General features: G+C 43.5%; 2 protein-coding genes across 5 annotated transcripts in view; one reads left to right on the top strand and one right to left on the bottom strand.

The window, feature by feature from the left end:
- Positions 1-6,368, bottom strand: part of CIAO2A (cytosolic iron-sulfur assembly component 2A) — an 84,842-nt gene extending 78,474 nt beyond the window's left edge. Inside the window, exon 1 of the mRNA XM_069222952.1 lies at positions 6,183-6,368. Coding sequence (XP_069079053.1) covers positions 6,183-6,312 — 130 coding nt within the window. The 5' untranslated portion in view covers positions 6,313-6,368. The remainder of the gene's footprint in view (positions 1-6,182) is intronic.
- Positions 6,369-6,815: 447 nt separating this feature from the next.
- Positions 6,816-18,472, top strand: part of SPG11 (SPG11 vesicle trafficking associated, spatacsin) — a 579,875-nt gene continuing 568,218 nt past the window's right edge. Inside the window, exons 1-3 of one of the 4 annotated variants that reach the window (XM_069222954.1) lie at positions 6,816-6,918; positions 14,998-15,269; positions 16,284-16,462. In XM_069222954.1, the coding sequence (XP_069079055.1) occupies positions 15,004-15,269; positions 16,284-16,462 (445 nt within the window). In that variant the 5' untranslated portion in view covers positions 6,816-6,918; positions 14,998-15,003. Of the gene's footprint in view, positions 6,961-14,997; positions 15,270-16,283; positions 16,463-18,472 lie in introns of all 4 variants that reach the window. The other 3 variants (XM_069222953.1, XM_069222956.1, XM_069222955.1) reach the window with 3 other exon arrangements.

The raw sequence follows: 18,472 nt of genomic DNA on the forward strand, positions 1-18,472 counted from the left end.
TATGCTCATCTACTCTGTACTTTACGCCACTTCACTCTAGCCCACTCAACGACACTCTACTCCATGATACTCCACTCTATGACAATCAACTCCATTGAACTCTATTCAACTCTGACACCCTACTCCACTCTGTCACTCTACACTACTCTACGCAACTCCATCTACACTAGTCCATGCCACTTTCCTCTCATCTATTCTCAACACACTTCTCCACTCCATGAAACTCAATGCCACTCCACTCTACTACAATTTTCTCCGCTCTATGCCACTCTACAACACTCTACACAACACCCTCTACGCCACTCAGCTGTCCACTCTACTCCACGCTACTCTCCTTTACGTCACTAACTTTTAGCCATGCTGAACAGCAGCCACGATAGTGTTCAACATGGCTAAAATAGCTCGGCAAAGCCAATAGCTCTCGCACAGGTGCAACCTGCTGGCTTTGCCAATGCCCGTTTGTATTCTGGCAGTACTTGAGGAGAAAAAAAACAACAACAAAAACATCTTAAAAGACTCTAGTTCTTCTACGTGTGTTTTCTATGAAAGATTGGTCACAGGTAATAGAACTCAAGTGCTATTTTTACAGAGCAAGTAATATTTGGAAAGGTTCCCTGTCACCCATCAGTCTACTACACTACACAGTACACAGGGTAAAGGGCCATGTAAAACTTTAATAGATCGAGAACACGTAACCGGTGATTGTGTTCACACAATGTTGGTCTAATGTGGTAGTTGGTTGCGATTGTAGCTCATAGTCACCATTCTTTAAGAGGCATAAGTCCATTTGACTTGGCAAGGACACTGAAGGTGGTTACAAGCGATTTTTTTATTTATGTACTTTAAATTGGTGATGACTATGGGGCAGAAGAAGTAGAACGTGCCAGTTTTCAGGAGGGGAAGGAGCATGTGATGGAGATTCAGACTAAAAGCAAGACTAAGGTATAATCATAGGCTGCAAGTAAATAATTTGCAGTAGATGATTTACTCAATGCATGTTTGCTGGGACACAGAATGAAAGGAGAGCTTAAGTTACATTTTCGTTTGAAGACTGACTGAGAAAAAAACAGCTTGTAGACTCACTGTGTAAAGTATTGGAATCTCACGAGGGTAACTAGGTGTCTGGAGTAGCACGGAGGTGGCCTATAAATGTTTAAGGAGGGTTGGTTAGGGGGTGGGGGGGAATTGGTGATTTGCACAAGAAGATGAAAGGAGAGAAATTATGAAGAGGGCTCAGAATTGGAGACAAGTTGTCCCCTTGAGTTCCCTGTAGGATCAAAACCAATAGTTACAGAATATTTTGTTTTTTATCCACTCCTTTAACCCCGCCCTCACGCCTACTGACCACACGCCAACTGCATTCAGATGGTTCCCATACCTTTTTTTTTTTTTAATGCACTTCAATCACTGTCCTAACACATAACGTTTACAGTCCTGCACTTTTCAGTTACAAATGGCAACAGGGAATTGGTCCAACTGTTTGAACATAACTAGCCAAAACTATAACTCAAAGAATGCAGGGGATAGTCAAATTAGATACCAAGCCTAGGAATGTGTTGTTCATGGGCACGATGTTAAGCCTATTAGGGGCGACAATGTAACAGGGGACTGAAGATGAGGTTTCTACTGGGAAAGCTGTTTAAGCAGTGCCTGGAGAAGGTTGAACAGAGCAGGTAACTGACCTAAAGCATGGGAAGGTCAAGAGGCTGAACTGAAACAGAGTAGGTCAAGAGGCTGAACTGAAACTTTGAGGTAGAGTACCAAAGTTTCAATAAGGTCTGTGTTGGGGGAATCAATGAACAAAGGCAGGTTAAAATGAAGTCTGAGTGGAACAGGGGAAGGACCATTGAGAGTGAGGTTTAGGTGAAACGTAAAAACACTTCACATTTTGATGTGGTTCAGCTGATGGTTGCATTGGAGGGTGACTTGAAGATTGGGCGTGTTATGTACAAAGATCACACTTCCTGATGAGCTTGAGATGTTTACTGGATATATGAAATAAGAGCAGCGCAACAAACCCACAACAGCTACCCGTCTGTCTCCAACTCTCTCCAGGAACAAAAAAACGTTTCCCCGAGGACCCCAAGACAAACGAAGCAGAGCGTGGAGGGTACTTTAAAGAAATACATTCCAATGCTCGAGGATATCAGTGCAATAAACATAAAGAAACCCTACAATCATACATACAACATCCTTCCCCTTACAAAAACAAACAAGAAACTTTAATAAATAATTTTTCCTAAATGAGATTAAAGTAAAGAGCACAATAAAGGGAAGGTGAACCTAGCAACACAGAAATCAGTGCATATAATAATTTTTACATTTCAGAGGTAATGTGAACCTAACAACATAGAAATTAGTGCATATAATAATTTTTAAATTTCAGAGGTAATGAAACGTTCCTAGTGGGTCTAACAGATCTGCTAGATAATCCTGAAGAAGAATCTGAGATGTTAGATGTGGAAGACTCCTCTGCAGATGTCGTTTCAGCAGAAGAAGAGCATTCTGTGTTAGAAAGTCACTCTTTTTGGCATGGTTACCCCCACTTTTGCCTGTCTGTCAGTGTGTTTACACTGTTTTCACTGGGATCCTCCTACCCAGGACCCCAGTAATTGTGCTCTCTCCTCCAATGTTGGTTACCCTGGTACCTTTTTACACCCCACAATTGGTATAATGTGTACACCTGCAAGTCCTTTGTATATGGTACTCAGGGCATTGGTACACCAGGTGACCCCCATGGGCTGCTGTATGTATTATACCACCCACGGGAGCCCATGCAAAGCGTGTCTGCAGGACTGCCATTGTAGCCTGCATGAAAAGGTGCATACACCCTTTCACAGCTGGTCACTGCACCAGATCACTGTTCAGCTCAAAGGGCAGGGTGCAGGACCATGTGTTTGAAGGCACCCCTGCAAGAGCAAAGGAGTCCCTACAACTTCCAGTGCCATTGAACTGGACTTCGTAAGTGTGGGGAAGCCATTTTACCCGTGTACTGGCCACCTGTGGTCCAGCTACATAATGGTAACTCTGAACCTAGGCATGTTTGGTATCAAACATGTCAGAATCATACCCCAATGCCAGTATTGGTGGTATGGTCCCATGCACTGTGGGGGCTCCTTAGAGGACCCCCTAGTATTGCTCCTACCAGCCTTTCAGGGTTTGCGGGCAACACACGCTGCTGCAGCCCCTGAGACAGGTTTCCGCCCTTCTGCTGCTTGACCAGTTAAGGCAGAACAAAGGACCCTCTCCCTTGAAATAGGTGTTCCAAGGATTGGGAGGGGTAGCGTCTCCAAGCCACCAGTTTGCTTTGCAGGGCACATTTGGTGCCCTACTTGCATAAACCAGTTTGCACCAGCCCAGGAACCCCCGGTCCCTGTTCTGGTGCGAAACTGGACAAAGGAAAGTGACCACTCCCCTGTCCGTCACCACCCCAGGGGTGATGCCCAGAGCTCTTCCAGGTGGCCACTTGATTCTGACATCTTGAAAACAAGATGTGCAGAGGCCCCTGGAAGCATCTGAGTGGCCAGGTCAGGCAGGTGACTTCAGTGACCCCCTTTGATAGGTCATCACCGTGCAAAGTGATCAAACCCTGTTTTAGGGCTATTTAGGGACTCCCTTGCGTGTGGGTCCACAGATTCAGTGTGCAAGACTCCGCAAGGACTCCTCTGTATCAACCTCTACTGCTCCTGGCCTCTGGATCCGCAACTTGACACTTCAGGAACCGACAAGACTGCAACTCCTGAGATGACATTGCCTTACAACATTGTTTCTCTGGCTCCTTCCAGCAACTGCAACATTTCCACAGTTCTATATCCTCTGTGGTTGGCAAGTCTTCAGCTGCACCAAGAAGCAATGTCCCTTGGAGTGAAGGAGTCATTCACATGCATCTGCAGGCACCTCAGGCAACAACGTCCGGCTGCATGGATCTGCTCTCCTCTGGAACTGTGTGGACCCTGCAACACAGGTGGTGGTCCTCTACCCCCTATGGCCATTTTAGGAGATGGTGAGCCCTTGCCTTTCCTTGCAGGACAGTACCCCTGTGCACTGCGACTCTTGCAGCAACCAAGGCTTGCTGTCTCCTGAGCCAAGGGATCTTCGGGCTCCAAGTAGCCCCAGCCTCCAGCACTTCATCCTTGCAAGGACAGTCTCCCCTCTGCTGCTCCAGCAACCCCTCTCCAGGTGTGCAGATTGGACCTCACTGCAACTTACTGTGCCTGCTGCCAGGGGGCTGAGACTACTTTGGCTGGCTCTTCCGACTGTTGAGGGTCAGCCCGGACTCCCCTCCAAGGGTCGAGTCCCCAGAACCATGCTGGTCCGCTTCAACCTTGCAAACCAGGGCCTAAGAAAAGTTGCATTTGCCAAGGCTTATTGGCAGTCCTCCCATCTGTTGACCCTTCTGCGACCTGACGACCAGCGAGGGACATCATCGGCACCACTCTGCAGCTACTGGATTCTGCAGCTAGTCTTCATCATCCCTCGTCGACACAGATCTTTACCCACAGAAGGGTGGGGAGTGGCTCCTGCCCCGGCTGGTCACTCCAACTTGGACTGGACTCTGTCCCCTTCTTTTACAGGTCCTCTTCTTCCAGAATCCACTTTTGGGTTCCTCTGGTCTGGACCTGTTCTTGCAAAGTTCCTTTTCTAAGTCCCCTTGTTAACCTATGGGAAAACCAGGTAACTTACCTCCGCTGTCCTGGTCACTGGGGGGGTCATCTAAGTACTCACCTCTAGGGGTTATGAGTTCTCCCAGCTCCTGACTAACTACTCCACATCCTTGGGTAAGGGATCTAACTTTGCATTCCACTATTTTAGTAAATGATTTTGCCCTCCCCTAGAGCCCTTGCTACTGTCTGCTGTTTCATATCAATGCTTGTTGTTTCATATGCTAATTCCGAACTATTACTGTGTGAATATATATATAAATAAGTATATATAGTGTGTATTTACCTCCAGTTGGGAAACTGCCTATAAGTGATCTAGTTTAGTGTTACCATAATAAAGTACCTTTATTTTTGCAACACTGCGTTTCCTTTCAGGTGTGATAAGTTGCTGTGAGACTACTGTGGTATTGCAAGTGCTTTAGACTTCTCCTAGATACGTCTTGGCTGATGGCCCACACCTAGCTCTAGAGAGCCCTGGCTTCCTAGACACTGTCTTCATTCACTAAAAGGGGTTGTCTGGACCTGGTATAAGGTGCCAACACCAAAAGTATCCACCACACACCAGGCCAGCTTCCTACATTCTGCACAAGGTCTATTTCTTCATTTGTTAGCCTCATTACATCTAAATTCATTAGATTCAACATGCTGAGAAACATTCCACCAAACATTATCCAGAGATTTGAACAGATCAACATTCGTTCTTAACAATTTATTTTTTGTGCTTGTTCTTGAGCTATTTTCACCAAAGGTCTTCCGCTCCATCTTTTCCCATCTAAAAGTAAGTCACCTTTATTCACTCTTAATACTTTAACTGGAAAAGTAATCTTTGATTCTCCTTTTTTACCTTGTTGTTTTTTTTTATGAGAACCCAGTCTCCCACCATGAATTCTGATGTTTTGCAGTTGTGTTTATCATTAAAATACTGTGCAACATCCCATCCTCGTCGCCAAAATGTTATGTACAAAGATCAAACTTCCCGATGAGCTTGAGAGGTTTATTTGATATATGAAATGAGAGTACAGCTCTCCGGGAACGAAAAATCATTACCCTGAGAACCGCCAAGACAAAGAAGCAGAGCGTGGGAGGAACATTAAAGAAATACATTCCAATGCTCGAGGATATCAGGGCAATAGACATAAAGACAACTTACAATCATACATACAACAGGATGCTATTTGAGGGTGCTGTTTGAGAGGGTGACACTTTCGATTTTATCACAGTATGATTATTCGGATGACCATTTTAAATGTAGGGGTCTATAATGGGTCAAGCATAAATGTTCGTTTTCAGTGAGCGGTAAATGGCATCACCCAGTATTCTAGGTAGGAAAATAGGCGATTGACTGCTGGCACTAAAATTAATTTCTGAGTTAAGACATAGGACAGGGGTAATGTGGAAATTTTATTCCCAAGCCTGAAATTAAAGTCATAGCATGAAGTACACTTCTGCTTCAGATCGCGCGGTTGTGTTAGACTGATCTGTGGTGGGCTAGTGCTAGTCTATCAAGCTCCGAGTATTCACCATACACCTCCAGCGCCCTCTCGTCCATGGCTCGAGTCCTACGGCCAGTGACCGGCTCCCCCTCAGGTAGCCCCGCCAATCTCAGCACCCGCGCCACCGTCTGAGACAGCAGCGTCACCACTGCTGCCATCTTCGGCCATACCGCTTCCGGATCCCAGACACCCACCCGCGCCTGTAAATCCCTCCCTCTCGAAACAGAAACATTCCCTTGTTGTGTTTGTACTGCAGGTGCCAAAGAGAGATTGAAATGGATGAAGGACTGAAAAGAGGAAGCCCTTGCAACTCACGTGATAAAAAGTGTGACCAGTTGTGACTTTCGAGGCAGTCCTTGGGTAGCTTCATAATAAATATAAAAACAACTAGAGCGCTAACACAGCTGGCTACAGAGTGAGCCAGCAGTATGGCATGAAGCTGGTAAACATGTTTAGAGACCTTCATTTTCCTTTCGCAGCCGATTGAATACGTTGATGTAAAGATGCCGCTGTAAAGTCTTTTGATGGGTGTGGAGTCAAACTATCCTTTCTTATCTGTTGAAGGTCTGTAAACGTGATTCAATGAGTATTACTAAGAAGAATCTGAAAGCTAGTCCCTTTTTTATTTTTATGTTAAGGAGCACAGGACCGTCGGTCTTTTGTTTCCATAGTTTGGGCTGTCGGGTCGGAAGTATTGCAATTTGGATGCTAATCCCTGGTATTTAGAAATGTGAAGGTTTTGTGTGTGCTTGGATCTGCAACAGGTACACGTGAGTTCGGGTCACGGGGACAGAGAGGACGAGACAGTGAGTATGTGTGAGGGGAGCTTTCTGAGCGCGAATGACGATTTCTCGGGAAGCCCTCTGACCAGTTCTGCCGTTCATTACAAACATCTACGCTTCTGCGTACTCATTTCTGAAATTGCCCAGCTTCGCCAGTTGCCCATCGGTGGTCAGTATTTTCAGCTCTCTAAACTGTGAACCAATGTCAGCTGTTCACGAATCAGTAGTGCACGTTTGCATTTGCCCCTAAGAGGCACAAGTCTCGGTGTTGAGGAAATCCAGATCTATTGCTGAAAACAAAACTCTGGGACAAAAATAGTAGCAAGGGGGCGACGAGCACTCGAAAAGATAAGAGAATGGATGCGTTGTGACGCATCTGCTTGTCATGACTGTCTCATTAAAGGAATTGACACCACCCGAAAGGATTCAACTCCGCCTTAGATGTTGAATGTTCTGCGGGTAATTCACCAGCTTGGGGAGTACTGGCTATAAGGCTTGTCCATTCCATTTTTCAGAAAGCTATGGCGACCCTTTAATGACTGAAGAAGAAGCCCAAGTTTGAAATTTCCTGACAAATATGCTGGCACATAACTTTAAAATATATTGTAGTACAAGTAGGAGGCTTAAGAGGGGCTTAAGAGGCAGTGGAAAGGTTGAAAATGCTGCTTGGTAGGAATACTAAATGAGAGAAACGCAATATTTTATAAAATAATTGTTGTATCCTAGTAACCAGTCCGGGTGGTTAGAACGGGGTTTTGGAATGTGATGGTTTGAAGAGAAAAAGAAGGAAGGGAGAAACGGATAGGAAGACGGGGGAGCTGGATGGGTCCCGAGCCCTGGTAGGGGTTGTTCGTGTTTACGTGAATAAAGAAGACGTATCACATACAAGATCGGCATCGCTTATTGTGTTCAACTATCAACTTAACATTGGCGACGAGGATGTCTGAAGAAAGCCTTCGCGTCTATGTCAACCCCTGCCAATGGAGGGCTCGGTAAAAGGAGGGCGCGGCATTTGTACGCAAGTCTGGCCGAACAGGAGTAATATCCAGCGACATAATTCAAATACACCGTGTTAAAAAAGGAGGGCGCAGCATTTGTACGCAAGTCTGGCCGAACAGGAGTAATATCCAGCGACATAATTCAAATACACCGTGTTAAATAAGGTATGAGTTATACACGTGCGTGGAGCAACAAGGGACATTTTTAATATTTGTGTGGTAATCTTACCGTGTTTCTGTGGAAGGCTCGAGACGCCGCGCGTGCAGGAAGTGAAGGACAATGTCGGTTGTTGGGAGACGTCATCACGCCAACAACACTACAGCGTGACGTGGTGTTGTGTACACGCTGGTAACCACAGCAACGGCCGTAACAAGGAACGGCTGAGCAATATAAACAGATTTGCTTTCACGACGGCTACGCTACAGCACCAACAGTGTTACGTGGTGGTGTATGCATGCGAACAACCACAGCATTGGCTGTAGAAAAAGAGACTGATGAAATAAATAGAATTTATTGCAAGCCCGTTTAAAAAAAAAAACCTACACTGACAAGGGAGTTTCATGAGTTGTGTATTTATTCTACAATTGTAGGAAACTAATAAGGTGGCAGCATGGATATGTCATCTATTTTGGCGCCAGTGAAATTTTTACAAAGTCCTGGTCCACCGTGTATGGCATGGGAAGACTGGCGCGAAGCTTTTGAAACATACTTGGAGGCAATCGGAGGAGTTGCTTTCGAACCTTCGCGCAAGTTAGCTATTTTAAAACACTGTCTGGGTGTTGAAGGACGGAGAGTACTAAAAACACTACCAAGACCCAGTCGTAATGTCTCCTCTAATGTAGATGGTGAGGGAGATGATGACTCATCATCACCTTCTGACAACTTCAGTGTTGATGAATTCAGTGTAGCTATGAAAGCGTTAGATGACAATTATGGCAGAAAAGTCAGTGTAGTTGTTGAAAGACACAATTTTTTTTCCAGGAGTCAAGCACATGGAGAAACCATAGAGCAATATATTGCCGAATTGAGAACATTAGCTGCGTCGTGCAAATTTAGAGAATTGCAAGAAGAACTAATTAGAGACCAATTCATAAACAAAACAAACAACTTCAAAATTCAAGAACGGCTATTGGACTTGAAGGATCCTTCGCTACAAAAGACGATCAATATTGCAAGGCGTATAGAGAACACTTCTAAGTACTTAGCTGAACTTAATCTGAAAGAATGCAATGGTGTAAGCTGTTCAAAAGACGTGAACGTTATCTCCAGATCAAATAAAGGGGATGTTGTAAAATGGGATAGAAAAAAAGAAAAGGAATGTTATAGGTGCGGTAGCACTAATCATTCCGCGGAGGCTAGCAAATGTCCTGCTATCTTGGTGAAATGTTATCAATGTAAGAAGATAGGGCATTTTGCACGTGTATGCAAGTTGGGACGAGTGCAGAAACAGCGACAAAAACTTTCGGTGAACAGCATCAAGGTGTGTGATGATACACAGTATAATTTGGATGATGTGAATGAAGATGAGGATGAAGATGAGGGCAAGGTTGAAGTGTTGACTATAGAAGAATATGTGGGGGCAGTTGGAGGTAATTACACCCCTCCGAAGTGTGTGGTCAGGATAAATGACAAAATGGTGGAAATGTGGGTAGATTCATGTTCCTCGTACACCATTGTGAGTAAACAAGTGTGGGAAGAGTTGGGGTGTGGTGGACTCAAGCCCACAAATATCAAACCTGTAAGATATTGTGGGGACAATTTACCTCTAATCGGTTACATAATGTGTACCATAGTTTTCAAGGAAAGGAGTGCAAGGGTACCTGTTTATGTGGTAGAACACGGGAAGAGTCTGTTGGGGTGGAGTGAACAAAAATCTTTGGGAATGATATTGAATCCTAACCATCCAGATCAAGTGTTAGTAGTAAATGATGAAGAAAAGAACAAATGGCGGGAAAGGTTTCCCAGTTTGTTTTCTGAAAAATTGGGTTGTCTGAAAAAATTCGAGCATCGAATTGTAGTCAGGACGGCTAGTTTTCCTAAGATACATAGAGTAAGGAACGTACCATTTGCTTTGAGGTCACAATTAAAGGAGGAGTTGATGAGATTGTGCAAGGATAAAGTTATTGAGCCTATTGAGTCGTCAGAATGGCTTAGTCCCATTGTTTTGGCACGTAAACCGAATGGAAAATTGCGCATGTGCATAGATTTCAGAGATCTCAACAAGTGTTTCTTGGTAGATCGTCATCCGTTACCACATATCAATGAACTATTGTCATCCGTAAGGGGGGCTAAGTATTTTTCGTCCATCGATTTGTCAAATGCGTACCACCAAGTACGATTACACCCATCATCTAAGAAATTAACGTCTTTCATTACTCCTGAGGGCATGTTTCAGTGTGTTCGTATGCCATTTGGATTGGCATCAGCGTCCTCAGTTTTTCAAAGGATTATGAATAGTATTTTATCAGGAATTGAGAAAGCTGTAGTGTTCCAAGATGATATTTTGGTATGGGGTAAGGATATAAACGAACATAATGAAATGTTGAATAGTGTTCTAAAAAAATTACAAGATTCCGGTCTTACCATCAGTGCGGATAAATGCAGGTTTGGTGTTAAGCAAATAGAGTATCTTGGTCACACGTTATCTGAAGATGGTGTGAGGCCAAAGAAAAAAATTCTTGATGCCATAAATAATGCGCCAGCTCCGGGGAACAAGGAGCAACTACGATCTTTTCTGGGTCTGGCAGAATATTATTCTAAATTTGTTCCACAATTTGCCGCAAAGGTACATGTTTTGAGAACACTGATGAAATCAAGGGTTCAGTTTGTTTGGTCAAGGGAATGTCAGGAAGCTTTTGACTTAGTAAAAAGGGAAATTTCAGAATCTGTAAGTCTCAAACCATTTGATCCCAATGATAAGTCTATTATTGCTGTAGATGCTAGTGCATATGGACCTGGTGCGGTTTTAATGCAAAAGAAGAAGGGTCAAGAAAGAGTGGTAGCCTTTGCATCGCGCACTCTTAAAGGAGCGGAGGCTACGTATTCTACAATTGAGAGGGAAGCACTGGCTTGTTGGTGGGGCGTCAATTACTTCAAGATATATGTATGGGGCAATCGGTTTGAAGTTAGAACTGATCATAAACCTCTAATAGACATATTTTCCACTAAAGGTGCTGGCAATGCCACTCCTAGGATAGCTAAGTGGATGTATCGTTTGCAATATTATGATTTTGAGCTGACATACGTGCCTGGTTTGATTAACAGGTATGCCGATTGTTTGTCGCGCATTCCTTTACAGGATGTTGAGGGAGATGAGGAAGACGGCAATGGTGAAGAATGGGTAGTTGCCAGCATTAGTGAATCGTGTGGAGGCAGCATAGGACGGGAGGAGTGGATGAAAGCATTAAAGGAAGATGAGGATTTGTGCAAGTTGTGCGACAGTATTGTGAATCCCACGAAGTCATGCAATTCCAAGGAGGGGCGATGTGAATATAGTAAATTACGGCCAGAATTATCTGTGATTGATGGGGTTTTGAGAAGAGGTGGAAGATTAGTGGTACCCATGGGCTTGAGAGAAAATTTGGTGAGTATATTACATGAAGGTCATGGTGGTATGACTGGAATGAAGAGAAGAGCGCGGGTAGATTTTTGGTGGCCGGGTATGGACAAGGATATAGAGAGATGTGTTCGCAACTGCGTAGCATGCATGTGTAGTGACAAATCTCATGTGGTAAGAGAATCTGTTATATCGGGCACAAAATTTCCGGAAAAACCCTTGGCAGAAAGTGGCAATTGACATTTGTGGGCCGTTTGTTTCCAAAGGTATAATGGGAAAATATGCTTTAGTATTGGTAGATTATTTTTCTAAGTGGCCAGAGGTGGCATTTGTGAGTGATGTGAAAACTGATAGTGTGATTGATTTTTGTGAAGAGGTGTTCCGTAGGGAGGGTTATCCTGAGAGTGTAGTGTCTGATAATGGTCCACAATTCGTGTCCAAACAGTTCAGGGACTATTTGAAAGATTTGAAGATGGAACATTATACTACTGCTGTATACAATCCTAGGGAGAATGGTCTTGTGGAGAGATTCAATAGGGAGTTGAAAGAGTGTGTTCAGTTGAGTGAAGAACAAGGTATGAATTGCAAAGAGGCGGTCAAAGAAATGATGTGGAGTTATCGGAATACCCCTCATGCTGCTACTGGCGAAACTCCTTTTTTCCCTGTTAAAGGGGAGGGTAGCAGGTACCAAATTAACACCGCCATGGATGAACAAAGCTGGTGTTAAATTGTTTGATAGAAAAGAAATAGAGAAGAGAGTTGAAGAATATCAGGACAAATATGTCAACAGACACAACAACTGCGTGGGAGGAAAGAGTGGTAGGTTCGAGGGGGGAGACTGGGTTAGGACATGGGTACCGAGTAGCCAAAGGAGGAGTTTGTCTAAATGGTCTAAACCCAAACAAGTGGAGGTTGGGATAGGAAACAACGTGTGGTTAAGTGATGGTAAGAAATGGAATGTGCGAAAGGTTACTAAGTGTAGTGAGGAGGAGTGTAAAGTGAAGGAGGTGGCAAGTAATGAAGGGAGGCAAAATTTAGTGTATGGTAATGTGAGGAAAAGCAGTAGATCTACTAGCAAACCATCGTGGATGAGAGAGTTTTACGTTGCTAAGCCGGTTAAATAACTAGCGAGGTTCATTTGGGGGTGCCTGTGTTTAGAGGAATATGTGTCTTGAGTATAATTGCATTTAGAGGTATATTATTGTTTATTGCAATCTTATTATATATATAAAAATATATATATATTGTAATAATTATAGTGATAAGTTGTTGAAGGGGGGAGATGTGTTGTATCCTAGTAACCAGTCCGGGTGGTTAGAACGGGGTTTTGGAATGTGATGGTTTGAAGAGAAAAAGAAGGAAGGGAGAAACGGATAGGAAGACGGGGGAGCTGGATGGGTCCGGAGCCCTGGTAGGGGTTGTTCGTGTTTACGTGAATAAAGAAGACGTATCACATACAAGATCGGCATCGCTTATTGTGTTCAACTATCAACTTAACAATAATCAGCATATTTAGGGCTTTCAAAACAGAGATGAGAGAGTGTGTGTTTTTGTCAGTGTGTGCATGCAGAATTTGTGAAATCTGACAGGCTCTTCACCATACCTGACTAAAAGTATCTGTACCAGACTATTAATCAGAAAATACATTTAAGAGGGGGCTGTAACACCCCATACCTCCCCCCCTTTGAAGCTACGCCCCTGAGCAGTCTGGGAGGTATGGGCGCTCAGTGTTCACTGACTATGATGTGCCAGGAACAAGCAGGCTCGCAGTGCGAAGAGCCCTCCTTCATTTCTTGAATATATGTAACGTTTGGTAAGATCTTGAGGCAACTTTGCGCCCAGATGTAACAGATTGGAGACTTGGTAGGCAAGTCTATTCCTGGGAACATTGCTGGAGAGCTTTAGGAGTCGTTGTCTTTGGTGGTGCCATTCATTGTTGGTTCATAGTAAACCAGAATTTGTGAAAGATTATTTTTTCATGAGCATGGCTGTGAGATTTATCTATGTCTTACGGCTACAGTCTCCCCCATTTCATCTGTGTAGGCATATCAACTTGTTGCAGTGGCACCCTACAATGTGACCGGACTACAGGGATATTGTTGTCTTGCCACCCTGAAGGTTGCCTTTCTCAACTTCTTTCAATATAATCTTCGATTTGGCAGCTCCATACAGTTCTGTCAATTCAAAGGTGCGCTAGACCCGGCCAAGATAGACCCACCATAGCGTACATATCTTGTTGACATGCAACTCATTTGTGTCATGCATTTGAGTTTGCTGAATTGGTCTGTTACTTTCACCTTGACTGAGACGTGCTAAGACATTATTAATGTTTCTCATGAAGCATGGGTTGGCGACCAAGTCAGATATCATGAAATAGTGGTGCAGTTTTCTACATGCAGAACATTTTCACCAGTTTCCTCGGGTAATAGGCCACTATTACGGTAGCCACATGAAGTCTTCTCTCTGCACTTGAATTTTCCACTTCCCCTTAATAGTAGTCATGTGCCACAGTAATGGTAGTCATGTGCCACAGTTACTGCTTGATGATAATGACAAAGAGCCCAGGGAATGTGACAGGTCGTGGGGCCTCCTGAGCACCAGCTTGCCGGCTAAGGACATGCACCTCCTCCTCTGGATTTGGGTGGTCACTCGTTCGTGCATCCGGGAGTAGACAATGCAAATGAAGTCACACTGCCCCCAGTGGCATATGTTTTCCACTGCCTTCCACCACCAGTTTCTCATCCTGACCATCAGTGCTTGCTCTCCACTGTGCACCATTGCCTGTTTCACATTACCAGCAGCAGCGGCTCCTTATTGCCGACCACCAGTGAAACTTCCACTCACTGCCCATTAGTGGCAGCTTCTTCCACTGTGTACCGTTGCTAGGTTCATACAGTGACTACCAATGCCTGTCCTTCACACTCCAAACCAGCATCTTTTTAGTAATTCTACCCACAGACGTGACCGTGTCACGTTACTTTCCCTTAAGAACTCCTTATTCTACCTGCTATTGATAGATCCTCGTGCTGCCATCCAGTTAAAGCTTTTCGATGTGTCCTTGCACGGCCCACCATTACCAGCAAGGGCCAGCTTCCTGCACTGCTCATCAGTGACAACGTTCACACCAGCCAAGCCAGATATCCCAAAACACCAGCCTGATATTACAAGATGCCAGCTTCACTGACTGCCCTTTCTTGTTTGCTTCTCGCTATGCCCCAGTATCTCATTAACCAGCACTGCTAGCTGTTCAGGGCCCACCACTGCCAGCATCCTACACTGGTGACCTGCATACGCTTTGGACACTGGCCACCATTGTCAGGGACAGCAGCACACTAAAATTGCACAGAGGAAATACTTGGGGCTGGTACTGCGCCGGGGAGGGCCCTGTGTGCGTCTGTGAATGGAAGGTAGATGTAGGAAATAGTGTGGGGATCACTTTAAAGTACAGCAGTAATAGTGGTATATCTGTGTTAATAATATGGCATTTCCTGTTTTGATATTTAAAGTTTTGAATGGACGATGAAGGGTCTGAAGTGGCATTTCACGCCTCACTTGGAGACAGGATGGGAAGCCCGTCAAAAGAGCTATGCGTGCTCCTGGTCCCCGCACCGGGTTTACTTCAGGAGAGGGACATCCGGGTGCCTGCCAGGGCGGCCCTCATCGGGAGACAGGACCTTACTCTCTGCAACCTTTGCTCCAATGGGAGTCTTCACATCGCCATCCTACATTCAGGAAGCACCGGGATCCAGGAGGTGTACATCGAAGGTCACTTCCAACAGTAAGTCTGCTGTATGGGTTCACACAGAAGGACCTAAGCAATGTGTAGTGTATGTTAAAAGATGGAACTGATCGGTCTGGTCCGCTGTAGTTAACTCTCTGTTTAAGATGAGCAGGTTCAGTTGTGTTGCAGCATATTATGACCAGCTCAACTTTCTCAGTTTCTGTATTGGCAGATTGCTGTTTTCTTTTAAATTTATCAGCTGGTAAGATAAAGACTCTATGTAGATATTTTTGAATAACCTTCTGTTTTAAGTGTTGCACCTCAGCATGGCCAAGAAAGACTGCCATTATTCTGGAGTCCATAAAATAAGTATCACTGTGGTCAGGTTTACTAACACCTGTTATTTATAGTGCCGACTAACAATTTAGGTTTAGGTGTGCACTGTATAGATTGTCTCCATTATTTATTTAGTCGTTGTTTGGATCTTAATTCGTATGTCCTTGCCTTATGTTAAATTCTTCTATTAAATTAGCATATTCTATCAGCCAGGGACTCCTCTGTTGTGTCTAATGTAGTAAATGCTCCGTGTTTTCACATCCAATTGAAGCAAAGGCGATCTTTGTAAATGTTGTGCTGCTCCAACTAAAGCAAAGGAGGTCTTTGTAAAAGATGTTATTCTCATACAGATGAATTGACTCTCATTGTATTCCTCTGCACCTTGGTCTGTACTGGTTTGGCTCTGATTTCTTTAGTCCTGGTATGCTTGCAGAGTACTTTGAGCACGATGAAAGAACTGGTGCATGCCTTATTCATGGGCCTCGCATCTGATGTCAAGAATAAGAAATGTGGTTGTGTGCAGATGTAGGCGATAGAGATGGAATGCACCCCTTACTCACTTTTCCTTAACACATGACACTCTTTACTATAGTCCTCCCCGTTTAAGGATGCATAGCACAGGCCTGCTGTACAACCCGGCACAACTTTAATGTTTCTTCAGTGTACATCTGATAAAGGACACTACCTGTATGTCGCTGACAGTGAAATCAGCATTCATATTTCTTTTCCTTCTAGATTCATTTGGGAAAAACCAATTGAAAATGCGAGTGCGATTGCCAGTCCCAAACTGTTGACCCTTGGAAATGCCTGGGAGGTGCAGGTGTACGAGCTGGACCTCAGGAAATGCGCCATCTCCCCAATCTGTAGCTGTAACCCGGATACTTTAAAGCAGCTGGTAGCAGCGGATGACACCAGTGAGTTGCACCTTCCATTTTTGGTACATGGAGCCGACTTTGTTGGTGGTTGCGCGACGGGCACTTTGTAATACCTAGCTATGATTCGTGGCTCTAGTTTTAATATGGTTTACACTATTGTTAGCATATTTGGATTTAATAATTGATGCATGCCTATTAAATATATCCATACGTGTTTGCCTTGTGCATTCTCTCCTCTTTGTTCTGCTGTACCTCCTCCATCACAACAGAAAAGAATGTCTTATCTATCTCCTGCCTACTTTCCGCTTTTCATGTACTCTGATCTCGGCGCATCTCACTCGCCTTCGGACCTCTTCTTTCTGGCATAATCCTCGATCCCTAGCAAGTAACCTTTCTCTTAGCCCCTCCGTTTATTCACTTCAAACTTTCTTTTATTTACTTATGGCAGTATATGTTTACAATTGCCACATTGACCTTTATATTTATTATGTTTTACGATCAAGAAAACGTTTTTTAGTTGATTTCAGTCACACAGTGGTTATCTCTAGATACCGACTCTAAGCATTTAAATGGTTCAGAAAGAGATTATATCCAAGGTGAGAAACACGTTGGTTATTTATTACTAATCCACTTGGCAATATATTTATTCAACATAATACAGCTTGCCTGATAACTAAACATGATAAGTACAAGAATCAACGAACAGCTGTAAAAAATATAAAATAAAGAAATGCTCAAAACTTAACAACAGTAACTATGAAGCATCAAGTGTGTAGTTAATAAAAAATAAGAGGCATGCAATACAAATCTTTATGCATTTTAATTAACAGTAATTGTACTTTTTGGAAGTGTAAGGTATCAGTTGTGATTCGGCAGCATGAAGTAAAAAGGATGGGCAGTGCAATTATTAGCTAGCAAAATGCAGGGACAACTAGTTGCTGAGTAAAATGTAATTGTAAAACACACTCTGGAAACTAAGCTGCAGCAATAATGAATTAATGGCAAGAGACACAAGAGAGTAAATATGTGAACAACTAATTAAGCACCCAGGCAGCAGAGAAATAAAAAACGCTAACTTTGAATATTAAAATACAAAGCTATGTGGTTGCACACAAATCAATAAAGATTTTTCAGTTTGTTATGGAGCAAACCTAGCTTGCGCATAACCATTGTGCCCTTAATTGCATTGTCCAAGCTAGAAATTGAGACTATTTCTAGCTACTAAAGTGCATCCTCACAAGGTTTTTCAGAATCTAATTTTTGCCTTCAGCAGAAGAGTGAGTGCGACAGTGTAATGCCATGGCCTTTGTTGATTTCACAAATGCTACATGGAGTATATTATGTGGGTTTAGGGATTATCATGGGAAGAAATTCATGGATAAGCTAGGTAGAATGGGATATTATGAAATTTAAGAATGATCAAAGTATAATATGAATATATATATATATATGTTGTTTCTTTAAACTATTGATCAATAAATGTAGTCATGGTATAATCAACTGCGTAGTACTTTCTTTTGAATATATTATTACTCCCCACAGCCAATCATTGTACTCTTACGAGTTGTAAGCCAGAGGGGAAACTGGCTTAGTTGGTGGAATGCACAGGGCCCTGTGTTCTGTTATCCCCAAAGTACGGTGCAGGATTCATATGCCCCCCCCCAACTTTCTGAGCTGTGAGGGTTAGAACCAAGGGGGGTGGACATGAACAGTTTGAAGGAACAACATTGGCTGTGACCCATGCTCCTCCTCCTTATGCCCACCAAGGTAAAACACCTGTGAAAAAGAGCTTTTGAGTTAGGAGATCATAAATGGGATACTGGAAGGAGCAACTGGATGGTAAAGTGATATTGGTAAAGAGTTGAAAGTACAGTTAATGGTCAGGAACAAGATAAGAAAGCATTGTGTGTTAAAATGCTGTAAACCCTTCCAAGTAGCGTTCAACAATACTTTGTTCTGAGATGTAGGACGATAACCTGAAGACCACATTTCATGTAATTCTCGTCTTCAGAACTCAACAACATCAACTGTCAAAAAAGAATCTGGATT

The sequence above is a fragment of the Pleurodeles waltl genome, chromosome 3_1 (genome assembly GCF_031143425.1).
Source record: "Pleurodeles waltl isolate 20211129_DDA chromosome 3_1, aPleWal1.hap1.20221129, whole genome shotgun sequence".
Taxonomy (NCBI): domain Eukaryota; kingdom Metazoa; phylum Chordata; class Amphibia; order Caudata; family Salamandridae; genus Pleurodeles; species Pleurodeles waltl.